Source organism: Salvelinus alpinus, chromosome 27 (assembly GCF_045679555.1).
Source record: "Salvelinus alpinus chromosome 27, SLU_Salpinus.1, whole genome shotgun sequence".
In the NCBI taxonomy this organism is placed as follows: Eukaryota; Metazoa; Chordata; class Actinopteri; order Salmoniformes; family Salmonidae; genus Salvelinus; species Salvelinus alpinus.
In genome coordinates, this window is record NC_092112.1 from 45,290,294 (window position 1) to 45,317,578 (window position 27,285).

General features: G+C 44.9%; 1 protein-coding gene across 3 annotated transcripts in view; it reads right to left on the reverse strand.

Annotated features, from left to right (window-relative positions):
* Positions 1-4,380: 4,380 nt before the first annotated feature.
* The window catches only part of LOC139556647 (A-kinase anchor protein 12-like), a 52,372-nt gene continuing 29,467 nt past the window's right edge, over positions 4,381-27,285 (reverse strand). For 2 of the 3 annotated variants that reach the window (XM_071370853.1, XM_071370855.1), the window contains exons 3-4: positions 11,488-16,194; positions 4,381-5,413 (exon numbers count right to left, since the gene is read on the reverse strand). In XM_071370853.1, the coding sequence (XP_071226954.1) occupies positions 11,513-16,194 (4,682 nt within the window). In that variant the 3' untranslated portion in view covers positions 4,381-5,413; positions 11,488-11,512. Of the gene's footprint in view, positions 5,414-10,536; positions 10,924-11,487; positions 16,195-27,285 lie in introns of those variants that run through there. The other variant, XM_071370854.1, reaches the window with a different exon arrangement.

Sequence of the window (27,285 nt, forward strand, 5' to 3'; positions counted from 1 at the left end):
GGTACGTCCTGTGTCTCCTCCTCGCACTCGCCCTGAGGTACGTGTTCCCAGCCCGGTGGGTCCTGTGCTAGCTCCCGCACTCACCGTGTGAAGTGTGTCATTGTTCCGGTACAAGTTGTACCGGCTCTACACACCAGACCTCCAGTACGCCTCCACAGTCCGGTACGTCCTGTGCCTGCCCCTCGCACTCGCCCTGAAGTACGTGTCACCAGTCCAGTGCAACCTGTGCCGGCCCCACGCATCAGGCTTCCAGTGCGCGTCCCCAGTCCGGCGACGGTCCCCAGTCCGGAGCCCTCCGGCGACGGTCCCCGGTCCGGAACCTCCTGCGACGGTCCCCAGTCCGGAACCTCCTGCGACGGTCCCCAGTCCGGAACCTCCTGCGACGGTCCACAGGCCGGAGCCCTCCTTTGCGACGGTCCACAGGCCGGAGCCCTCCTTTGCGACGGTCCACAGGCCGGAGCCCTCCTTTGCGACGGTGCCCAGTCCAGGCACGGTGTCCAGTCCTGCTCCATGGCAGGAGCCTCCCTTTGCGCCGGTGCCCAGTCCAGGCACGGTGTCCAGTCCAGCTCCATGGCCGGAGCTTTCCTCTGCGCCGGTGCCCAGTCCAGGCACGGCATCCAGTCCAGCTCCAAGGCCAGAGCCTTCCTCTGCACCGATACCCAGTCCAGGCATGGTGTCCAGTCCCGCTCCAAGGCCGGAGCCTTCCTCTGCGCCGGTGCCCAGTCCAGGCACGGCGGCCAACTCAGCTCCATGGCCGGATTCTTCTTCGGCTCTGGTGCCCAGTCCGGGTACGGCGTTCAACCCAGCTCCATGACCGGGGCCCTCCTCTGCGCCGAGGCCCAGTCCGGGCACGGCGTTCTACCGGCTCCATGGCCGGACCCGTGGTCTGGGCGGGGGCAAAGTCCCGCACCAGAGCCGCCACCGAAGCTGGCGGATCCGCGAGCGGAGTGGGTACTTTGCCCCGCACCGGACCCGCCACCGATGCTAGATGCCCACCCGGACCCTCCCCTATAGTCAGGTTTTGCGGCCGGAGTCCGCACCTTTGGGGGTTACTGTCACGCCCTGACCGTAGAGAGCCTTTTATTCTCTATGTTGGTTAGGTCAGGGTGTGACTAGGGTGGGTAATCTAGGTTGTTTATGTCTATGTTGGCCTGGTATGGTTCCCATTCAGAGGCAGCTGTTTATCGTTGTCTAATTGGGGATCATATTTAGGCAGCTATTTCCCCACTGTTTTTTTGTGGGATCTTGTTTTGAGTAAGTGCATGTTGCACCTCTTATGTTACGGTTCGTTGTTTGTTTCCTTTTTGTTTTGTAAGTTTCACTTTAATAAAGATGTGGAACTCAGAGTACGCTGCGCCTTGGTCCGTCTCTACACTCGACCGTAACAGTGTAGGTTATTTTGGATATGACATTGTGTGGCTGTGAATTTTCAGTGTCTTATTGTCTATTGGTCCACATATCTCATTATATTGATTGTGTTCCCCATACTCTATATAATATGTTTGTGTTTATTTGATGGATTGATGCAGGGCTCATCCGTAAAATGATTGATGCTCATCTCCTGCTAAAATAAAGGTTAAATCAAATAAGTAATAGTAAACTTGAGTTCTAACTGATCTGGATCCTTCAGTCTGACCCGTCGGTTGTCTCTGGCTCCACACTAACCCCGTCCGGACATCTATATGTGTGAAGGTTAGTGTCTTTTATGTAGGGAAGCTAATGATCCATCATGTATGACATTCCTTGGAGTGTGTAAACAAAAAAAAATGTATACCATAATATTTTTGCATGTTCTCTATAGTTACGTACTTGGGAATTTATCAATTGACCAATTCAGACACTTGGGTACATTTGGGCAAACTCGTGAGGGACACCAGGGATACAAAATATTATGTAGAATCAGTCTGATGCACACACACTGCTGCCATCTTCTGGACAACATCTAAATTACACCCATATTCCTAGGTCAATGTATGGCCTTCCTTTCGCATTTCAAATAACTTTTTTTATTTTTATATCTTGAACCATATCTAATGTGTTATTCTCCTACATATATTTCCACAAACTTGAACGTGTTTCCTTTCAAATAGTATCAGAAATATGCATATCCTTGATTCGGGTCCTGAGCTACAGGCAGTTGATTTGGGTATGTCATTTTAGGCGGAAATTGAAAGGGTCCAATCCTTAATTAATGTCTTAATCAGAATTACGGATTGCGTCTTATCCACTTGTCGTCCTCTTATGCCATAGTTTGTACATCTCAATTGTCAGTAGAAACCATATTTGTTTAAGCAAGTCAGCCATTTCAGCTATGTTTTTTAAAAGGCAATAAATGAGGTTGAATGAACTGTTTCGCTACCCGACAAGGCTCCTCTGATAGCCAGGTGTAGTGGTGGTAAGGTGTTGGGACTGCGGTTGGGACAGCTTTATGTAGGCCCTAACAGTTTGTGGGCACCGTTTGTCTCCGTTATAGTTCAATTAATGTATTGTTTAGTGTTGTGCTGTGTAGTGGCTTTGCTGGCATGCATCTAAAACTTTTTGGGGGAGTTTGCCCCACCAAGATATGCATGCTAAAATTGCCACTGCTACTTTCCCCAGTTATATTCAAGGTTAGAACTACCTTTTCTACGGGTTCTGATACTTCTAGACTTTATTTGCATTTTCATAACATATCTACAGTATTTCACTTTTTAATGTGTATAGTATTGCTTACTAGGTATTGTCCAATGAATTCTGTAACCACTCCCCCTTCAAATCAGGGTTGATTGGAAAAAGCTATTCAAAAGAGGACATGGTATTATCATATCTTTGTACTCCCTGACGAAGGCCATGCAGCCAAAACACGTTGTCGTTCTTCACCTTTGTTTCCCTTGAACATGTCATAGAAATGAAGGCATTTTAATTATTATTATGACGAGTGCCTTGGTGCTCCTTTCTTTTTGATTACCAGTGTACCCCTTTTATGAAAGTGCACCTTCTGTCAACCTAAACCTACTATTGTGTACCTTAGCAGTGCTTCCCTTCCTTCTTTCTACAACATAGTACCATACTTGGCAACATTCTGAAGATAGAAAATGTTGGTAATGCTTTTGGAATGACAGTAACAACCATAACAGTTTAACTGCTACATGCATACTGGGCAACAAAGGTCGCCACCTAACTGTTATTTATTGACATTGTCATCATTGTATGGTATATCACCATTCATTCTCTCTAGGCAAAAGTTATCCTACATGAACACATACTCCAAGACCCTTTGTCGATATTCGCTCTGGTAAAATTTGGCCTAATTTACTACATTGGTTACTTAAGGCCAGGAAAGCATTACTGGTGTGGGACCAGGAAAAAACGCATCGATTTATATTTTGCTTATGACAGAATTTCACACTACTTCATATAAACATTACTGAATTAGCTAAACAATTTAGTTTAACATAACTTCAGATGCTTTGCCTACTTTGCTCATTTAAAAGATCACTGTTGTGGCCAGAGATTTTTATTTTATTAACCTTTAACTAGGCAAGGCAGTTAAGAACAAATCTCATTTACAATGATGGCCTACACCGGCCAAACCCGGACGACGCTGGGCCAATTGTGCGTCACCCTATGGGACTCACAATCACGGCCGGTTGTGATACAGCCTGGATTCGAACCAGGGTGTCTGTAGTGATGCCGCTAGCACTCCGAATGACTATATCAACGTTACACAGCGCATGTATTAGTACTCTTGTTCTCAAAACACATTATTGCAAAAACTATTAGCGTCTGCTGAATGCAAACCTATGTCAAACTTGCTACAGAATACCAATATCAAGAGGGGTTACTACAGAAATGTGTTTAGAATAACTACACACTGCTTATTACACACTTCAAGATTGAGCTCTTGTACTGTATACTGTATCAAGCAAGTCTTAGGATTACATTGCAAAACCCTAGTTATTTAGATATTCAAATCAGTGTAAATGCAATCTTCATAATGAAAACATTAACTTACCTTCATAATAATATAGATACCCTTCATGGAAGAACTGTTAGCCTTTGTTGTTTCCTAAATTTGTTCGTAGATGCCATGTATCAAGTTCTGTGGAGATCGGTCATTCAGTGCCAGACGAGTATTGAGTGTTTTTCCACAAAATTAAAAATAGCGAATAATTCATCATTATGTGTTCTTGAGGCAAATTTGTTCCTTGTGAGGGGAGGGACCTATGTACTGAATTGCAGGACTTTAGGTCACATGGGGTGAGGGGCGTTTTCCTTTTCAATCGCTTGTTATAGCGCCACTATGTGGCCAATTGGCATGGCATTGCATGAGAGTACGTGGCCTTTACCATTATGCAACTTTACATCCTCCAAGGCCTTGTTATCTCAGCAAAATTTGCATTGAAGTGTTTTAGTGTTTTATTGTATTTCTACACGATAATCAGAGACATACTATATATTTCAGAAAGTAACAATACTTTTTTCAGCCAGTGAAGTATGTTTTATCTACAGTAGGAGCAGAAAATATATTGTCAGGCTGAATGTCAAAGGTTAAAGTTTAAGATTGTTGCACTTCTATTGGCTTTCACCTCACACCCTGTCTATTCACATTAAGTCATCCTCTGTAATCAATGATACCGGACCCTGCCATTGAAATCACATCACATGGTTAAGGTAGACTTTCTGCAAAATCCAGACATTGTCTTACATATGTATGAGAAAATGGGGCACATATTCTATACAACCAGAAATAGAAAAGATAAAGGATGGGGAGAATGAGAAAATGCTCAAACAATATAAATACAATTTCCAAGATAATAATCCTCCAACTCTAAGACCACACACACACACTTTCTCGAACTCACTTTACACGTTTACACACACACACACACACACACACACACACACACACACACACACACACACACACACACACACACACACACACACACACACACACACACACACACACACACACACACACACACACACACACACACACACACACACACACACACACACACCACACTCTCCATGGGACAGCAGACGAGTTCCAGCATGGGCGATGGAAGCTCATCAAGACAGCAAGCGTACATCACATTGATTACCAGCCAGGTGGGAAGCTTCAGATGAGTGGGACTAGGACAGTGGCTTGGTGTGTGTTTAGGGGGATTGATGCTTCACTCCAGGGGTGGGGGGGGTCACCTCTGTGTGAAGGGGCTGGTGCTACAGGACAGGGGGTGAAGGGGGCAGGGGGGAAGGAGAGGGGTGAAGTTGTCGCTCAGTCACTCTGGGCAGGGTGGGTTGGAGCTGAGTCTCAGTGTGTTTCTCCCCAGAGCATTCTCTCGCTCGATCTCTCTCGCTCCCTTTTTCACTATCACTCACTACCTGGTCAGGACAGTCAGGTTCCCAGTCAACCATCTTGCATCTACAGCTGGGGTAGAGAGAAATACATGTTATTAGTAAACGGATACCATTATCCTTGGAAACACACGTTATAACTATAACTACTGTTCCCTGAAGGTGGGAAACAAGGTGCAACACAACTATGGGGAGTTGCACTCTAGCGACTTCGATTGAAGAACAAAAATCAGGCCAAAACTCATGTCTTCCACAGATGATAAGCGTGATGCTCAGATTAATTCCTTCAATTCAGTACTGCACTTCACAGAGCCTAGGAACGGGCGGTGCGGTGCCAAACAGGTGTTGTACCTCATTTCCCTCCTTCAGGGAACAGTAGTTATATTCATAACATTACGTTCCCTTTCAGTCAGTACTTGTGGTACAACACAACTATGGGGAACTAGAATCCCGCCCCAAGCTGGCCCCAACGGATACCAAATGAAATGGCCCATGGCAGACCACCCAGACCTCCACCCCTCAAGATGCAGCAGTTGGGTATTGTGCACACGGGACACGCTGCCTAATGACCCTCTCCTGTCCTAGCTGTATGCATGCTGTGGGCTACACTGGGAGCAGTGACATCCCAAGCGATAAAACCTCACAAATGTGAGTGGTGATACTCGCCGCAGCACAAATATGCCCTGCAGTCAACCCTTTAAATAATGTCCAAGACGCTGCCAGACACCTGGTGGAGTGGGCGCGAAACACCGCTATGTAACCCTTGGCCCTTTCTGCTATATGCCAGGGAGATAGCCTCCACAATACAGTTGGAGAGACGCTTAGAGAGTGCCCTGCCGTGAGCTGGTAAAACAGACAAAAAGCTGGTCACCTAACAGGAAATCCCAGGTCTGCTCAATGTACGTGCATAAAGCTCGTACTGGACACAGGGCATGTAACCTCTGTTGCTCTTCAGAAGCAAAAGGAGGAGGCAATAAGGGAAATTGCTCAAAAGCTAAAGACCTGTGTGACATAACCATGACTTTCGGGAAGAAGGCAGCATTCAGATGCAACGTCCCCTTACCGTTGCCAGGGGCGAACTGAGTATAGGAAGGGTATATGGATGACGCGTGGAGGTCCCGAACACGTTTAGCCGAGGCCAAAGCCATGAGCTGGGAGGTCATGTAGGAGAGGATCTTAAGATCCACCGACTCCAGAGTCTCAAAGGGCGCCTCCAAAAACATAGCCAAATCCTATGTTGGCGCAATAGGTTTAGAGACCGGTCTGAAACAGCACACACCTTTTAAGGAACCTAACACCCAGGGGTTGGGCCCCCGGTGTGGAGAATGCCCGACCCTGCTCGAAAAGCTCCTGTAGGAACACTAGGATGTCTCTCACGGAGCACTGAAAATGAACAAGTCCTTTATCTTGGCACCAGAGCTCAAACGCCTGTCACTTAAACACAGCCCTCTCATGGAGGGTGCCCTTGCAGACTGAATAGTAGCAATAACCTTCAGAGGTAAACCTCGTGCCCTCTCAGGGGCTGGGCCCAGAGGAACTAAATTATGTTGGTTTGCTGATGCTACAGTGCCTTCAGAAAGTAATCACACCCCTTAGAAAATTTTTAACATTTGTAGAAGATTTACAAAAAAAACAAACACATATTTCTTGATTAGATAAGTATTCAACCCCCTAAGTCAATACATGTTAGAATCCCTTTTGGCAGAGATTACAGCTGTGAGTCTTTCTGGGTAAATCTCGAAGAGCCTTCCACACCTGGATTATGCCACATTTGCCCATTATTCTTCAAACTCCAATGGTTTGTTGGTCATTGCTAAACAACCATTTTCAGTTCTTGCCATAGATTTTCAATAAGATTTAAGTAAAAACTGTAACTCGGCCACTCAAATATTTCACTGTCTTCTTGGTAAGCATCTCCAGTGTAGATTTGGCCTTGTGTTTTAGTTTATTGGCCTGCTAAAAGGTGAATTCATCTCCCAGTGTCTGGTGGAAAGCAGACTGAACCAAGTTTTCCTCTAGGACTTTGCCTGTGCTTAGCTCCATGGCATAAAAAAATGTATCCTGAAAAACTCCCAGTCCTTAACAATTACAAGCATACCCATTACATGATGCAGCCACCACTATGCTTGAAAATATGGAGAGTGGTTTGCCCCAAACATAACACATTGTATTCAGGACAAAAAGTGAATTGCTTTGCCACTTGTTTTGCAGTATTATTTGGGCCTTGCTGCAAACAGGATGCATGTTTTGGAATATTGTTATTCTGTACAGGGTTCCTTCTTTTCACTGTCAATTAGGCTAATATTGTGGAGTAACTACAATGTTGATCCATCCTCAGTTTTCTCTTATCACAGTCACTAAACTCTATAACTGTTTTAAAGTCACCATTAGCCTCATGGTGAAATCCCTGAGCGGTTTCTTTCCTCTCCGGCAACTGAGTTAGGAAGGACGCCAGTATCTTTGTAGTGACTGGGTGTACTGATACACCATCCAAAGTGTAATTAATAACGTCACCATGCTCAAAGGGATATTCATGTCTGGTAGAGAGATGAGGTAGTCATAAAAACATTATGTTAAACACTATTATTGTAAACAGAGTCCATGCAATTTATGTGACTTGTTAAGCACTTTTTTACTCCTGAACTTATTCAGGCTTAACAAAGGGGTTGAATACTTATTGACTGAAGACATTTCAGCTTTTACTTTTCAGCTTTTTTCTCCAAAAGCATAATTCCACTTCTCTATTCAATCCATTTTAAATTCTGGATATGGAAAAGGCAAGGGGTGTGAATACTTTCTGAAAGCACTGTATGTATTGGCCATTGAGAGGTTTTGAAGCCACTGGCGGGCCATATTGGCACTCTCCAGTAGGAGCAGTCCTCCATAGGAAGGAACGGAATTCTACAGTATTTCAATTAAATGTTTAAAGGGCAAAATGACAAGTATTTAAATATTTTTTGTTGTTGTAGTGAGGACAGTAACATTAGTAATCACCGTCCATATCTCCAGAATTGAATAGCCATTGCACAGCGCATCCCTGTCGTGACCACCTTGCGGAATAACACCTGGCCCATGAGAACCCCTTGCGACAGTACCTGGGGGTCCTCCCACTGGGCCAGTGCCCGCACCCATGCCATGGACACCCAAAGTGACCGGTTTAGGTGGCGAGTTGTGTCCAAGCGAGTGGCTAGTACCCAGTGCTTGAAAGGCTGCATCAATAATAGCCCCAGGGGAACGACTACTGCCATAGAAGCCATCATCCACAGTAAGCGCAGGAACTGGCGAAAATGCACAGTGCGCCCAATCCAAAATTGGGCAAAGCTGAGCCAGGACCCAGAAACCCTCTGCATGGATATAAAAAGTGTGATTCACGTGCAAGTCTAACTCGAGACACAGGAACAGAATGCACTGCAATGGCGTCCGACAGCTCTTTTTCTGGTTTACAATAAAACCTATAGACTGAATATGGGACACTAGCCTGGATGTGTGCAACATCGCTTGTTCCCTTGACTCTGCTGCTATTAGCCAATTGTCCAGATAGGCCAACACCCTCAGCCCCTAGAGCCACCTCCACTACCTTTAAAAAGGCATGAAGCAAGAGGGACAGACCGCACAACAGGACCAAAAACTCGTAGGCTATCCCCTCATAATGGAACCTTCAAAATGTTCTGTGAACGGGGTACATGGGCACATTACAATACGCCTCCTTCAGGTTGATTGTGGTGATCCAATCGCCGGGACGCATGGACCATAACAGCCTCTGGTTTGTGAGCATTCTGAATGTGCAAACCCTGAGGTGCTTGTTTAGGGTACGAAGGTCTAGAATGGAACGTAGCCCCCTTCCCTTTTCGGAATACTGACTGTACCAGCCGTTCTGGGCCTCCGACAGAAGAACCACCGGTATTGCCTACTTCTGGAGCAGGGAGGATATTTCCTCCCTGAAGGAAGCACTATGCAGAAATTGCTCCGCCATTTCCTGGTTGAAAAAATTTGAATAGTACACCTAAATTCAGTTTATACGACAAGACAAGGAAGACAACTGTGTGTCTGAATGTGGAGGAGGGACATATTTGATTGAAATCACATGTGGGATACACATGTGGGATACACAACACTTTTGATACCCGTGAACAATGGGGTTGAAACAATGTGTTTACGCACAAATGTTTGTCTGAAGCCCGGCCCACTCTGGATTCGTGGGCATTGGCCATCAGTGACACACCCAGATTGGCCGTGCCACTTGGGGGTACTGCTGTCACAATGGGTGTTTGGGGAGGCTCTGCCTCGGACTTGTAACGATCCGTCCTGGTGCTGGGCCCGGCCCCTGGGGCAGCCCTCTTAGCCAGCCCTCTTAGCCAGCGGGGCTCCACCTGTCGGCTTTAGGGAAGGTGCTCCACCGACAGCCCTGAAGGACCTCCGATGTAGAAAAGCGTGCAGCGCCTCTTCCTGCTTCTTTTAACCTTGAACCAGGCCTGTGTGGCCTCCAGGGCCGAGCTGAACAACCCCATAGGAGAAAATTGTCTCATCAGGGTACATCTGTCTGTCCCTCTCTGGCACCTGTAAGAGCATCAGCCAAAGACGACAATGTGCCATCACAGTAGCTCCCATGCTTTTCCCGAGCACCAGAACGGTACACCGGGACATGCGCAGAATGAACTCGGCACAGTTCTATGAATGACGCATTGGACACCAGGGCTTCCCCCGCTAGAGGTAGCAAAGCCCTGGTGTCCAATGCGTCATTCATTCATGCCCCTACTCCAAGCGGAGACAAACACAGAAATATTGAGTATCTTTGGAGATATAAAATAACCGCGTGACAATGGGCATGGTCGCGAACCCGAACCCGGCTTAGCCTTCATCTCGGTAGCATTTTTATCCAGCTTACTCATTGCAGAAGCAAATGAAGAATAGCTAATTGTTTGTGATTAGGAAACTATGAGAACAAATACAAACTCCAGCACGTTAAGTTCAGGGGGTGAGCACGCTCTACCACGAAGGGACAGTGTAGTTGGGGCAAAGACAGATAGTCTTGTTTTCCCAAAAATGACGTTTTTAGTAGTGTGAATCGTTACTGCTCACATCGAGGTGAAGAGTGGAAGAATTGTAATAATGAATCCAAGCCTAACGCCTGTCAAAGTCACGAGAGTCTGACTCCTCTGTAACGGTTGTTGTCGGGAGAAAGAGAGGACCAAGGTGCAGCGTGGTAAGTGTTGATCTTATTTAATGAAAGTGAACACTTCAAAATACAAAACAACAAAGTGAAAACCGAAACAGTTCTATCTGGTGCAGACACACAAAGACTGAAAATAACCACCCACAAAACCCAACAGAAAACAGGCTACCTAAATATGGTTCCCAATCAGGGACAACGATTGACAGCTGCCTCTGATTGAGAACCATATCAGGCCAAACACAGAAATAGAAAATCATAGAAAAACTAACATAGACAACCCACCCAACTCACGCCCTGACCATACTAAAACAAAAGACAAAACAAAGGAACTAAGGTCAGAACGTGACATCCTCAAAGTTGTGTTGTACCGAGAGTGCTGACTGAAAGGGAACTGGTCTCCATCTCCCATCCTGTGGATAGCAATTAGGCAATTGAGTTATCTAGAAAAGTCCAATCAGTGATTGAATTTTCTTCTAATAGATCTTTCTAAGATGTCATACTTTGAGCACTCAAAGTAGTTTAAAACAGAATAACTTTATGACTCATGTGTCTGAGTGGAGAATTCTTTTTTGGATATATTGTAGATTACTTCTCTCGCTCTCTCTCTCACTCTCCCCCCTAATAAAAGCAGGGCCCATTGTTGTTTTTAAAAAGCCACCACGAGAAGATTGTGTGATACCCGACAAAGGAATTCTGGAAAAAACAAAATAAATGTGGGTACTCTTTTCTATCACTCTTTTTTTGCTAGTGGAATAAAATAACCATAATAACATATCTAGAATTGATACCATGGTAAAACACAAGAAAACGCTTTCTTTCACTTTCTTGTGGTAGAAGACAAGGCAGAGGGTATGATCAGATGACTAACATTAACTAAATGCATTTACAGTAATTGTGGGGAAATATTTTTGGAACTCTTTGACAACATCCACTCATTGCTTAAAACAGGTAATTGTATAATATAGACTGCTCACCTGCTCACGATGCTGCTGTGAGCTCTTAGGAGACAGGTTTGATCTCCTTCACCACCTCCTCAATCACCTGCACCATCACCTCCGCACACTTCACCGACGTCGACTTCTCTGCCGCTGCCTCCGCTGGGCTGGCAACTGTCACAGCCATGGCAAGAGCAACCTCCTCTTCCATGCTGTTAACTGGGGCGTCTTGGATGGCAGCCACAGCCTCTGTTGAAACATCCGTTTGATGCTCTTCCAGTGCTGTCTGGGGGCCGTCCGATGCCTGTTCCTGAACTGCGGCACTGTCGTCTTTCATGTTTGTTTCGACAACATTGGCGACAGTTGGAGCAGGGGCGGGGGTATCTGGTGTGGGTTCAGGGGTGGGGGTGTCTGGCGTTTGTTCAGGGTCTGTTGTGTCTTCTTTGGCCGGGGCTTCCTTTGTCTCTGGTGAGCTAACAATGGCATCTTTTTCTACCACCTCCTCCACCATGATTTCCTCTTCAATGATCTCTGTTGCCTGTATGACCACCTGTGTGGTCTGTGGGACTACGACCTCTGCAGTTGTCTCCTCTGGCTGGGCTGGGGCTTCAGCAGTCTCTGTGGGGGCATCTGGGACTGGGGTCTCTTCTGTCACAATCGTTGCTTCTGACTTCTCTTCAGCTGTCTCTGGAGTGGGAACCTCTGCTATCACTTCCTGAACCACCGCTATTACCTCAGCTTGTTGAACCTCGAGTTGGAATTCCTTAACTACTTCCTCTACCTCAGATTGTGGAACTTCCTGAACCTCTAATGCCTCGATGTTGCCCTCTACCTCTTTGATCTCCTCCTCTGCCTTTCCATCTGTCTCACTCTCTGTCTGTTCCACCTCTGTTACAACTTCAACCTCTACAACTTTCTCCACACTTACATTGACCTCCATTGCTTGCTTTAATTCCACTTCCTGTTTTATTTCCTCTACTTCCGCTTTGAGAACATCCTCCACCTCCTTGATACTCTTTGTGTTTTCAATTGAGACTGGAACGGTGTCAATGACCTGGACAGCCTCGTGGACTTCCTTTTGTGGTTTTTCAGCCTCGGCTGGTGCCTCTGGAGTAGCAGACACCTCTGCTGGGGTTTCTGGTGCTGGTGCCTCAACTTGGACTACAGGAGTTTCAGCAATGACAGGTTTCTCCTCTGCTACTAATTCAATCTCTTTCTCTATCGTTGCTACCGCCTGGACTGGTAGTGCATCTTCAGTTGTGATGGTAGCATTGGCAGAGGCAGGCGCTTTGGGTTCAAACTCTGCTTCAGACACTTTCTCCACAGCACTCTGGATGAGCACCTGAGCGATGACCAAGCCCGTCTCCTCCATGGCCTCTGCCTCCTTTGTCTCTTCAGCCTCTGTAACACCAACCTCAGTCACCTGCACTTGAATTTGGTCATCGCCAGCGGGCTCTGCAACTGCCACTGAGACCTTTTCCACTGCCACGGCCTCTGTGATTTCCACTTGCTGGGTTTCCAAGGACTCGGACAGTGGGCAGACGAGGTACGTGGTCTCCTTTACAATGGCAAACTCTTCAGCAGGGGCAACAATGACTGCCTCGCACACTTCAGTGACTGTGGGCTGGTTGGCATCAGTTAGTGAAGTGACCGTTTCTCGGGCAGCAGGCTCATTCACCTCCTCTACAGCAGCGATCTCTTCGACGGCAGCCATCTCTTCTTTACTTTTGACCTCAATGACAGGTGTCTCAGAGCCATACACAATGTTAGCGGCAATGGAGTCTTCGACAGTTGGTACAATGGGGTCCACAATGTTCTCATTCACCGCAGGGGCCTCAACAATTTCAACCTCCATCTTGATATTATTGATCGTGGTGACCTTTTCATCTTCATGCTCTTTACCCTCAGTGGCTATATTAGGATCTGGGATGTCTTCAATAGTTTTCTCTGATGGCGGCTCCAGGAATATGCTTTCGACCTGCTCCACTTGAGCCTTGAATAGTGGGTCCTCATTAGCGTCAACCGCCTCAGTTGGATCAGCCTTATCTTCTACCGGCGTCTCAGTGGATATACCATTGCTGATCTCAGCTAGACATTCCATGGTGGGAATTACAAGCTTCTCCACAGCCACCTTGGTGATCTCCTTGGTGTCCAGGACAGTGTAGATGGTGGAACCCTCGATTTCTTCATGCACCATCAAGACAACCTTTGATTTGGTTTCGGTGAACTCGATCGGCGGTGTGGGTTCTGGGACGGAAGCAGCCTCCTCCAGTGGGATCTCTATGATTTCCACAGAAGTCAGGCTTGGAAGATCCCTGAGCAGCTCCACAGCCTCCTGCGGGACCTCCAAAGACTCTGTCTCAGGCTCATTGGGCAGAGGGGTGGTTTCGCCATACGTGGCTGGGATCATCTCTTCAGTTACCTCGGAAACAGACAGCTCAGGCTCCTGGCAAGTGACTGCTTCTGGGATCTGCTCTAAAATGTTCTCGGCATCAGAATTTGCAGTCAGCTCGGCAACAGACAACTCAGGTTCCTGCTCTTGGCATGAGAGCAGGAATGTGGTCTGTTCTGCAATGTCCTCTGCGATGGTGGTGTCAGCAGATTTGGGGGTGGCGGCACCCTCTTCTGGGATGTCACTCAACTGATCATGTGGAATCTCCTGGAGGTTTTCCATGACCGCCTTGGCTGAGATCCAAGAGGGGGATCTCTCTTCAATGGACAATTGGACCTGAGTGATTGGTGCTGCTTCCTCAGAGTCCTTTGTCTCCACTATCATTTCGGCTTCAGCCTCTTCTTTACTCTCGGCGTGCTCGTTGTCGTACTCTGAAAGAGGGACCACGGCTGGTGTGTCGGAATCTTCCTCGCCAGACCCCAGATTGGAGGAAAGCAGCTTCTTCTTTCTGCGTCCGGGAATGAGTTTCCTCAGAGAGAAGGAGGACTCTTCTTTGGGAATTTCACTGTCTGAGATTACCTGTTCGCCACCAGATTCATCTGTCTTCTCCTCGTTTTTGGGCTTCTTTCTATGGGTGACAAGACGCTTGAGAGTATCCCAGGTGGAGTCTCCTGCGGCGGGGCTAGTGGATGGTTCGGGGGATGACACTGTGTTTTCCTGATCTGCCTCTCCAGAGCTGCCAAGAGGAGACTCTGCTGTCTTAACCTGCTCTTCCCCAGTTGGTGGTGCCTCCTCTTCGATTTTGGTCTCCTCATCTTCAGAGTCAGAGGTCTTCCTGGTCCTCTTCTTGTTGCCGCCCATACACATCAGGGCCTCCCAGGAGAGTGAGGTGTCCATCTTCATCTTTTTGGGGTCCTCTGTGCTGCCCTCCAGGTCCTCTGTGGTTTCATTTTTTGGCTCCTCCTCAGTGATTTCCGGCTCCTCTTTCTTTTTCTCCACAAACATGGCACTCTCAGTGGAGAACAGGGTGGCCGACATGGCCTTCTCAACAGTTGCCTCGTCCTCGCTCTCAGAGGGCCTCTTGACTCGTTTCTTGGGTGTCACCAGCTTCTTGAAGGAGGACCAGGGCATGATACCTTCTTTCTTCTTCCCTTCGTCTGAGCTGGTTACCTCATCAGCCTCTTGGCTTGCCTCAGCTTGGGTGGCTTCCACCCTGATGGCATGCTCACCAGACTCCTCTGGAGATGATGCCCCACTGTCAGGTTTCTGGACCTCTGCCGACTCTGTAGAGGACTGGAGCTGTTCAGCCGCCTGTTCCCCAGACCCGGTCAGCTTGGTCTCCGTATCTTTCTTGTCTTTCTTCTGTTTCTTGGTAGAGAGCTTCTTCAGGCCAGCCCCAGTAAAGAGCTTTTTCAGTGGGCTTCCCTGGGCCTTGACCTTCTTCTGGGATGAGAAAAGCTCAGCCTCGGTGGTGACCTCAACTGGGGCCTTGTCTGATTCCACAGCTTCTTCAACATTATCCTCCGCTTGTTTGGTGTCATCAGTAATAGCGGCTTCTGAGGTTTCCATGGCAAATTCGGCTTGGATCTTCTCTTTGATCTCTTTGGCAGATGCTTCAGGTGTCTCAGTTTCTGGTGTTGTCACTGGCTCCACCTCCTTCACCTCTTCCTTTGCTTTCTCTCGCTTCTCCTCCACCCCAGCCTCTGCTTTCTCCTCTCCCTTCTTTATCTTCTCCTCAGCAGCTTTCTCTTTTGGTTCCTCATCTTTGGCTCTTTTGATACTTGCCTTCTTGCGCTGGTTGGAGAAGATTCCCTGTGTAAAGAACCTTCTGAAGGGGGACATGGGGGCGTCCTGGCCACGTGGGGTAGTTGCAGCTGGGTCCGAAGACTCTTTTTCTGCAGCCTCTCCATCCACAGTCTTAGATGGGGCATCCACTGGAGTTGCAGCCTCAACTGTGGTTTCAGCGGCGTCAGCCTCAACAGTGGCGGTCTCTGGCTCAGCTGCCTTCCCCTCCTCTGCAGTGGCGGCTTCCTCCTTAGTTTCCTCAGACCCCTTAGTCCCTCCTTCCACTTCCTTGTCCATCAACTTCAGCATCTGCACCGGGTCAGTCTTCTCATTTTTGTCCTTCTTCAGAGTGAACTTGAAGCCGATGAAATTGAAGATCTTCTTGAAACCCACCTCGTTGGCCTCGCCCGGTTTCTCCTCAACCTCCTTCTGTTCAGGCCCGGTGATGTTGTTGGTGTCAGGAGACTCATTCTCCTCCTTCTCTCTGTTCACCTGAGAGGCCACCACAGCCTGGAGGGAGTCCATCGTCTCAGGAACCTCCTCCTTCTGAGACTCGGACACGCCATCAACTGAAATGACACAGAGATAAGTATTCATCTTTAGGTTGAGGTAATACACATTCCCACAAACAATAACCAGCAGGCACTCTTTCTCTCACACGGGCACATAGGGTGGAGCCAGACTAGAAACAAGACTGTCAGGGCAGAAGGAAAATGGGTAGAAAACAATAAAAATATCAAACTGATATAATGTACAGTTGAAGTCGGAAGTTTACATACACCTTAGCCAAATACATTTCAACTCAGTTTTTCACAATTCCTGACATTTAATCCTAGTAAAAATTCCCTTTTGACCCCCTGAGTGGATTTAACCAATCATTTGATAGATTGGTTGCAGTGAGATTAAGTAAAAAAACAATGGTTTGATCAACAACAAGCCCTGGAGGAGACGTGTTTCACAATGAAAGCAATTCCATTGCCAACGCTTGAACAAAGATTCAGCCTCAAAACAAAGAAAGCTTACAGACAAGGCTATACTGTAAACCCCTTAGCTGTGTTGCTTTTTCCAAAATTATAGCTACAACTTTATCCACTCATGCATCTACTGTAAGACATAGTTTCTCTATTGTTTAGGTTATAAAATGGCACCGAAAGAAAAGGCAGCAGTTTTACGGGCGCCCAACCAATGTGGGTTTTTTTTGCGTTATTTGTAACTTATTTTGTAAATTATTGTTATAATGTTTCTGCAACCGTATCTTACAGCAAAAAATTGCTTCTGGATATCAGGACAGCGATCACTCACCTCGGATTAAACAAAGATTTTTTCGTCAACAAGCAGGACGTACAGGACATTCTCCTAACACCAGACAAGGCCAACATCCCAGTTAGTTGCAAGAGCAAGAGACGTAGGAACAGAGGACACAGAGCTGGATGCCTCATGAGGATCCGTAGAAGGTGAGTGGGAAAGCTGCCATTACGTCAATATTACTCGCCAACGTGCAATCATTGAACAATAAATTAGACGAGGTACGATCACAAATATCCTACCAACGCGACATCAAAAACTGTAATATCCTATGGTTCACGGAATTGTGGCTGAATGACGACATGGGTATTCAGCTAGCGGGATATACGCTGCACCAGCAAGATAGAACAGCACACTCCGGTAAGACGGGACGGGATGGGGGACGGGGCAAATCTGTGCATATTTGTAAACAACAGCTGGTGCACGAAATCTAAGGAAGTCTCTAGATTTTGCTCGCCTGAAGTAGAGTATATTGTGATAAATTGCAGGCCGCACTACTTGCCTAGAGTTTTCAGCTATACTTTTCACGGCTGTTTATTTACCACCACAGACAGATGCTGGCACGAAGACCGCACTCAGTCAGCTGTATAAGGAAATCACTCACCCAGAGGGGGCGCTCCTAGTGGCCGGAGACTTTAATGCAGGGAAACTTAAATCAGTTCTACCTAACTTCTATCAACATGTTGTTTTTATATCTTTACCTACCTTTTGTTCACCTAATTCATTTTTTGCACTATTGGTTAGAGCCTGTAAGTAAGCATTTCACTCTAAGGTGAAATATTTATATTTCCTGTTATATTCGGCGCACGTGACAAATAAACTTTGTTTTGACAGAAAGAAAATGTGGCTGTTGAACTAGTGACAGGTGAGATAAAAAGAAACATACACACACGCACACACTGCCTGAAATTCCTGCCATGTCTATGTGTTTTGACAGGAGTGGGGTGGAGGTAGTGGGATAAGTTCACAGGCTCTGTAAAACCTATGAGGCCCCCTTTCCTGTGACATCCCCCTACAGCAGGGGAAAGCTCACATCTGGTGCTGGGAGTCTTTTCTCTGGGGGTACTCAGCCCACCCTTGGACTCTCAGACTGGGAGACACACAGTCTCTTAATCAGAAAAACATGCTCATATCTTCATAGTGACCCTGTCACTCTCTCTTCTGACTGTCTATCTGCCAGATCAACACTCACACACACGTCCCTAACCCCCCCACCACACACACACACGCATAATACCCATAAAACAACAGTATTAGAATACAGTTCAATATTAATAATTTGCCCTCTGACAACCTTGCTAATGTTAGTTTTTAATGCATGTCTGAAGATAATCCTATCTTTTTAGAGCCAACTAATGAAAGATCTTTCTCATCAATTTCTCTAAGGGATGAAAGAATGTGAAAAACACAAGGTAATATATCAAAAGAAATGTTAAACTAAGACATAAGACATTGGAGCATAAAGTTTCAATTTAAATTAAACAAATTATATACAGTGCATTCAGAAAGTATTCAGACCCCTTGACTTTTTCCACATTTTGTTACGTTATAGCCTTATTCTAAAATTAATACAATATTTTCCTCAATCTATACACAATACCCCATTATGACAAAGCAAAACAAGTTTTTCAAATTTTTTGCAAATGTATAAATAAATAAGTATTCACACCCTTTACTCAGTACATCCTTGAGTGTGCTTGGGTATGACGCTACAAGCTTGGCACACCTGTATTTGGGCAGTTTCTCCCATTCTTCTCTGAAGATCCTCTCAAGCTCTGTCTGGTTGGATGGGGAGTGTTGCTGCACAGCTATTTTCAGGTCTCTCCAGAGATGTTCGATCGGGTTCAAGTCCAGGCTCTGGCTGGGCCACTCAAGGACATTGAGACTTATCCTGAAGCTACTCCTTCGTTGTCTTGGCTGTGTGCTTACAGTCTGAGGTCCTGAGCGCTCTGGAGCAGGTTTTCATCAAGTATCTCACTGTACTTTGCAACTGTTCATCTTTCCCTCGATCCTGAATAGTCTCCCAGTCCCTGCCGCTGAAAAACATCCCCACAGTATGATGCAACCACCACCATGCTTCACCATAGGGATGGTGCCAGGTTTCCTCCAGATTTGACGCTTGGCATTCAAGCCAAAGAGTTCAATCTTGGTTTCATCAGACCAGAGAATCTTGTTTCTCATGGTCAGAGTCCTTTAGGTGCCTTTTGTCAAATTCTAAGTGGTGTGTCATGTGCCTTTTACTGAGTAGTGGCATCCGTCTGGCCACTCTACCATAAAGGCCTGATTGGTGGAGTGCTGCAGATTGGTGTAGTGCTCCCATCTCCACAGAGGAACTCTGGAGCTCTGTCAGTGACCATCAGGTTCTTGGTCACCTCCATTACAAAGGCCCTTTTCCTCGATTGCTCAGTTTGGCAGGGCGGCCAGCTCTTGGTGTTTCCAATCTTTTTCCATTTAAGAATGATGGAGGCCATTGTGTTCTTGGGGACCTTCAATGCTGCAGACATTTTTTGGAACCCTTCCCCAGATCTGAGCTCTACGTACAATTCCTTCAACCTCATGGCTTGGTTTTTGCTTTGAAATGAACTGTCAACTGTGGGACCTTATATAGACAGTTTTGTGCCTTTCCAAATCATGTCCATCAATTGAATTTACAACAGGTGGACTCTAATCAAGTTGTAGAAACATCAAGGATGATCAATGGAAACAGGAGTTCAATTTCGAGACTCATAGCAAATGGTCTGAATACTTATGTAAATAAGGTATTTGTTTTTTATTAGTAATACATTTAAAAAAAAATCAAAACCTGTTAATCAATTTTAGAATAAGGCTGTAACCTAAGAAAATATGCAAAAAGGGAAGGGATCTGAATACTTTCAGAATGCACCGTATATCCCTAAAAACACTTATATTTTAAGAGATATGTGAGGCTAGGGCTGTGGCAATCACGAAATGTCATCAGCTGGTGATTGTCAAACAAGTAACTGTCGGTCTCACAGTAATTGACCGTTAATTAACAAACACATTTATCATCTCCTGGCTTCCACACAGGCTACAAGCCAGTTTAAAAAGTCAAATAAATCCATGTAATATAGCCTACACCTTCACAATAAATCCATTATTTATTTTAGACAGGTCTAAAAGAAGCATGATATATAGAAAATGTAGTCCATTTCTGGAAAAAAATTATAGCATATTGCTTGGTTCTAATTATTAAAGTAAGAACTCGGACACTGAAAGCTTAAACCAACTTTATTCTTCCCAAAGGATCAATCAGCTGAATCGACGAAAACATATTCACACGAGCACCTGTATTTAACCCTTTCTCCTAATGCTGAGTCTCCTCCTACACATCTGAACAGCCAATGCATCTCTGTTGCTAGACAGAACCGTTAGTGATATCTGTTCTTCCTCACTTCATCTGACCTGACCTCTGCCCCAAAGTGCTCACTCCTCCACAACTCACAGGAAGGACTTAATAATAATTTCACCATGCTCAAAGGGACTGGTACCAGACTGTATCTCTTCTCCTCCCAGAGGATCCCTGATGGCTAACAATAACCTATCCTGACATAATGTAAACGTTATACATTACCCTCTCTACCTTAGTGACATGAATAAGTATATTTCCTATTCTCAGAACCCAACAATACTCTGAGTTGTCCTTATGTTAGATCCTGATGTGGCTATGTGTAACGATAGTCATTTTCTTCCTCCTCCTCGGACGAGGAGAGGCGAGACGGATCGGACCAATACGCAGAGTGGTTACTTTCCATAGTGATTTAATATATAACAAAAACAATATGCGATACAAAATAACTACCGTGACAGTCCCGTGTGGTGAAACACTGACACAAGAACAAACACCCACAAAACACACGTGAAACCCCGGCTGCCTAAGTATGATTCTCAATCAGGGACAACGATTGACAGCTGCCTCTGATTGAGAATCATACCAGGCCGAACACACAAAACCCCAACATAGAAAACAACACATAGACAACCCACCCAACTCACGCCCTGACCATACTAAATAAATACAAAACAAAGGAAAACAGGTCAGGAACGTGACACTATGCCAAATGGCTGTGGGCTACACTGGTTAATTTAGCAGACAAGATTTGTTTAATATTCCGTGTAATTATTTTATAGTATGAAGAATACAATTGAACAAAGCTGAATAAAATACATTTTCTCCAAACGATTTGAGGGAGTGTGCACATGCGGCTATTCTGTCTTGAGTGGTTAAGAAATAGGTACTCCTACATATATGCTTAATTTAGAGTTATTAATGTAACTTTAGTTGTTCTACAAACGTTGGGCTATATGTTTTGATTTTTAATACATTGTAAGGCTGCATGATGAGACTAATGTTGATATGAAAAAAGTCGCTGGAAAGGCATGTGCTCTGCTTTGTTTTTTTTGTGCAGGCTGTACACACTCCAATAGTCTCTCATTCACAATTTGACAAGCACTTGATAATGCCTCGAATTTCTCGGCGGCATCCCCTTTGTGGCCGTAATGCACCCAAAACAAATCCATGCCTATTGCGGCCCGGAGTGCTGCGTTGTGCCCTATAATACTGCCTTTCATACCCCTTGACTTATTCCACATTGCTGTGTTGCAGCCTGAATTAGAACATTTCTCTCAACAATCTACACACAATACCTCAATGAAAAAGTGAAAACATGTTTTTATGAAATTGTTAAAAATGCTTGAACATATGAAGAATGGTACTCAGTGATGTGTTGTGTGGTTTTGCCTCAAATCATTTCTTTGACATATTTTTTGCAGTTTCACTTTAGCGCCCTATTGCAAACAGGATACATTTTGGAATATTTGTATTCTGTACAGGCTTCCTTCTTTTCACTCTGTCTTTTAGGTTAGTATTGTTGAGTAACTACAATGTTGATCCATCCTCAGATTTCTCCCATTACAGCTATTAAACTCTAACTGTTGTAGAGTCCCCATTTGCCTCATGGTGAAATCCCTGAGCGGTTTCCTCCCTCTTCCGGTAACTGAGTTAGGAAGGACGCCTGTATATTTGTAGTGAATGGGTGTATTGATACACCATCCGAAGTGTAAATAATAACTTCACCATGCTCAAAGGGATATTCAATGACTTTTTATTTAATTGTTTTACCCGTCTACGAATAGGTGCCTTTTGAGAGGCATTGGAAAACCTCCCTGGTCTTTGTGTTTGAATCTGAGAAGAGAACCAGACGAGTAACCAGTGGTTAGGACAGACATAAACACTTTACTTGGAAAAAGCTCAACAGTAGTGTGGCGTACAGCAGGTCAGCCACCAGGGGGAGTCTCGTCGAGGCCTGGTAACAGATGGAGTATACATCACGAGGCGATGACTCGATCTGCTGGACGTGCCAGGTCTCGACGGGCTCTCCAGCCAGGACTAATCGTCCCGTGTGGCTTAGTTGGTAGAGCATGGCGCTTGCAACGCCAGGGTTGTGGGTTCATTCCCCACGGGGGACCAGGATGAATATGTATGAACTTTCCAATTTGTAAGTCGCTCTGGATAAGAGCGTCAGCTAAATGACTTAAATGTAAAATGTAAATGTAATTGGGGCTGATTAGGAGCTGGTGAGTAATCAAGGGCGATTTGCTCATCCACTGTGCAAGGCCCATAAAGCTGCCAGAAGGGCAGTACACAGGAGGACTACGGGAAGTGAGGTGACTTCCATGTGGTTGGATACGGTTACCCGAGCTAAGACGAGGGAGTTGAGGTTGTGTGCCCGACAGGATACAGGAAGACACGGAGCCCAGGAGAAGGTATACCGGAGAGGGTCTCATGGGGGAGATTAAAAATCGGACATGTTGGCTGGATTCACAATATGTTTATCTTTCATTTGCTGTATTGGACTTGTTAATGTGTGGAAGTTAAATATTTCAAAAAAATATTTGATGAATTTTGCGCTCTGCGAAGGCAGCGGAAAAATGTGCATATTTGAGGTATAAATCATAGTTTTACATTGCAGCTACAATCACAAATAGCACTGAAGCAGCCAGAATAATTACAGAGAGCAACGTGAAATACATAAATACTCATCATAAAACATTTATGAAAAATACATGGTGTACAGCAAATGAAAGATAAACATCTTGTGAATCCAGCAAGTATTTCCGATTTTTTAAGTGTTTTACAGCGAAAACACAATATAGAAATATATTAGCTTACCACAATAGCCAAACACACAACCGCATTTATTCACCGCAAAGATAGCTTTAGCAAAAACCAGCAATAAATATAAAATAAATCACTAACCCCGTGGACAACTTCATCAGATGACAGTCTTATAACAGCATGTTACACAAAACATTTATGTTTTGTTCGAAAATGTGCATATTTAGAGCTGAAAACCGTGGTTATACATTGTGAAAATGTAGCAACTTTTTCCCAGAATGTCCGGATATATTTCTGACACTCACCTAATCTGACCAAATAACTCATCATAAACTTTACATAAAAATACTTGTTGTATGGCAAATGAAAGATACACTGGTTCTTAATGCAACCGCTGTGTTAGATTTTTAAAAATTACTTTAGTACGACATACAGCTTGCGTTATTGCGAGACAGCGCCCGCTAAAAGGGCGGAGAATAGGACTAAACATTTCACACAAAAATACGAAATAACATCATAAATTGTTCTTACTTTTGTTGAGCTTCCATCAGAATCTTGTACAAGGAGTCCTTGGTCTAGAATAATCGTTGTTTGGTTTTAGAATGTCCCTTTCTCCTGTCGAATTAGCAACCTTAGCTAGCCAAGTGGCGCGAACATGTCCATCTTCTCTCGACGCAAACAACGGAAAACTCCAAAAGTCCCGATAAACTTTGAGTAATCTGATAAAACTCGGTTGAAAAAACATACTTTACGATGATATTATCACATGTATCAAATAAAATCAGAGCCGGAGATATTAGCCGTGTATACCGAACGCTTTTCAGAAGGCAATCTGGGGTTCCTTCTCGCGCCTTCGAAGACAATGAAATTTCCGGACCTGTCACTCCAAAAGCTCTTGTTCGACCTCAGATCAAGCTAGACACCCCATTTCACCTCCCACTGCCTGTTCACATCTAGTGGAAGGCGTATGAAGTGCATGTATATCAATAGATATAAGCCAGTTGAATAGGCAGGCCCGATTTCAGATTTTTCACTTCCTATCTGGAAGTTTGCTGCAAAATGAGTTCTGTTTTACTCACAGATATAATTCAAACAGTTTTAGAAACTTGAGAGTGTTTTCTATCCGATAGTAATAATAATATGCATATTGTATGATCTAGAATAGAGTACAAGGCCGTTTCATTTGGGCACGATTTTTTCCCAAAGTGAAAATAGCGCCTCCTACACACTAACAGGTTTTAATGGACCATTTTTTTTTTGCTTTTCTTTCAAAAGCAAGGACATTTCTAAGTGACCCCACACATTTGAACGGTAGTGTATACAGTCGTGGCCAAAAGTTTTGAGAATGACACAAATATAAATTTTCACAAAGTCTGCTGCCTCAGTTTGTATGATGGCAATTTGCATATACTCCAGAATGTTATGAAGAGTGATCAGATGAATTACAATTAATTGCAAATTCCCTCTTTGCCATGCAAATTAACTGAATCCCCCAAAACATTTCCACTGCATTTCAGTCCTGCCACAAAAGGACTAGCTGACATGATGTCAGTGATTCTCTCGTTAACAAAGGTGTGAGTGTTGACGAGGACAAGGCTGGAGATCACTCTGTCATGCTGATTGAGTTTGAATAACAGGCTGGAAGCTTGAAAAGGAGGGTGGTGCTTGGAATCATTGTTATTCCTCTGTCACCATGGCTACCTGCAAGGAAACACGTGCCGTCATCATTGCTTTGCACAAAAAGGGCTTCACAGGCAAGGATATTGCTCCCAGTAAGATTGTACCTAAATCAACCATTTATCGGATCATCAAGAACTTCAAGGAGAGCGGTTCAATTGTTGTGAAGAAGGCTTCAGGGTGCCTAAGAAAGTCCAGCAAGCGCTAAGACCATCTCCTAAAGTTGACTCAGCTGCGGGATCGGGGCACCACCAGTACAGAGCTTGCTCAGGAATGCCAGCAGGCAGGTGTGAGTGCATCTGCATGCACAGTGAGGCAAATACTTTTGGAGGATGGCCTGGTGTCAAGAAGGGCAGCAAAGAAGCCACTTCTCTCCAGGAAAATAATCAGGGACAGACTGATATTCTGCAAAAGGTACAGGGATTGGACTGCTGAGGACTGGGGTAAAGTCATTTTTTCTGATGAATCCCCTTTCCGATTGTTTGGGGCATCCGGAAAAAAGCTTGTCCGGAGAAGACAAGGTGAGCGCTACCATCAGTCCTGTGTCATGCCAACAGTAAAGCATCCTGAGACCATTCATGTGTGGGGTTGCTTCTCAGCCAAGGGAGTGGGCTCACTCACAATTTTGCCTAACACAGCCATGAATAAAGAATGGTACCAACACATCCTCCGAGAGCAACTTCTCCCAACCATCCAGGAACAGTTTGGTGACGAATAATGCCTTTTCCAGCATGATGGAGCACCTTGCCATAAGGCAAAAGTTATAACTAAGTGGCTCGGGGAACAAACATCGATATTTTGGGTCCATGGCCAGGAAACTCCCCAGCTCTTAATCACATGGACAACTTGTGGTCAATCCTCAAGAGGCGGGTGGACAAACAAAAACCCACAAATTCTGACAAACTCCAAGCATTGATTATGCAAGAATGGGCTGCCATCAGTCAGGATGTGGCCCAGAAGTTAATTGACAGCATGCCAGGGCGGATTGCAGAGGTCTTGAAAAAGGGTCAACACTGCAAATATTGACTCTTTGCATCAACTTCATGTAATTGTCAATAAAAGCCTTTGACACTTATGAAATGCTTGTACTTATACTTCAGTATTCTACTGAAGCAGCAGACTTTGTGGAAATTAATATTTGTGTCATTCTCAAAACTTTTGGCCACGACTGTCTGTGTGTGTGTGTATATATATATGCACGCACACACACACACCTTGTTATAGGATTTTCAACATTGCAGAACCAATTAAATGTTTTAGATTGTAAACTTACACTTTTAATTTAGAAAATAAAGACAAATGGAATGGACAAAATGATTGGCATCCCGTATCTTGTACTTGGTTTCACAGCCTTTGGACAAGTTAACTGCAAACAAATGCTTCTTGTAGACATCAATGACCTTGCTGCACCTCTCTACTAGGAAATTCGGCCCACCTGCTCCACCACCTGCTGTTTTCAGCTCTTCACATAGGTTATGGGTGTGATTTAGGTCTGGACTTTTTGCTGGCTACTCCAGCATTTTTGATGAACCATTCCAAGGTGCTTTTGATGTGTGTTTGGGGTTGTTGTCTTGCTGGAAGACCCACAACCTTCAACAGAGAGACAATTTTTGGACGTTAGGTTGAACATTGCACTCCAAAACACATTGATAATCTGTCGATTTCATTATGTTTTACACACATTCAAGAGTCGGGCAAAGCAACCCCACAGCATTATCGAACCTCCCACATGTTTGATTGTAGGGAGGGTGTTATTTTCTTTGAATGCTTCATTTGGTTGTTGGTAAACGTAGGGAGACCCCACTGCTGAAAGAGACACAAGCTAGCTTTATCTAACTTCTCAAAGACCCACGTAAACAAGCCTAAATCCCGGGGGAAATGTTATGTGGACCAGTGAAACAAAAGTAGAGCTCTTTGGCAATACAGATCAGCTTTACCACGACCAAAAGAAGCATTCAATGAAAAGAAAACCCTCCCTACAATCAAACATGGGGAGGTTCAATAATGCTATAGGTTGCTTTGCTATCTCCGTTACTGGGGGTTTGAAAGTGCGCAAGTCATCATGAAATCAGCAGATTATCAGGACTATCATGCCGTGGCTTTGTTTTCTAAATTACAATAAACACATTTCTTAACTATTCAATTTGTATCGTGGAAGTTTAGCATTACAGCGTGATTGACATTTAAAGGCAATGTCCCCACGTTATGTTACCTTTTCTAGCTCGCCATCTGTAACACTTCAGCGATACAGATTGAATAGAGCCCTAAATTATCAATAGGATGTAAAAGGTTCAGGAAAGCAGGGCTGGCAGGGCTAGAGTGGTGTATACCATGAATGGTCTTGGCTACAACTGTAGTAGAGTTACATCAGTGAGATGGGAAGATGCTCCCTAGGAATTATCCAAGTGCTACTCACCAATCTGATCTAATGGTATGCAGCCTCTGCCGAATCCCCAACAACCAGATGTTCCGGCTTTCAGGGGAATTGGAAAGAGGGCATCCGCTTTTGGACGTTAACAAGGTGACACTCCATCTAACTCCT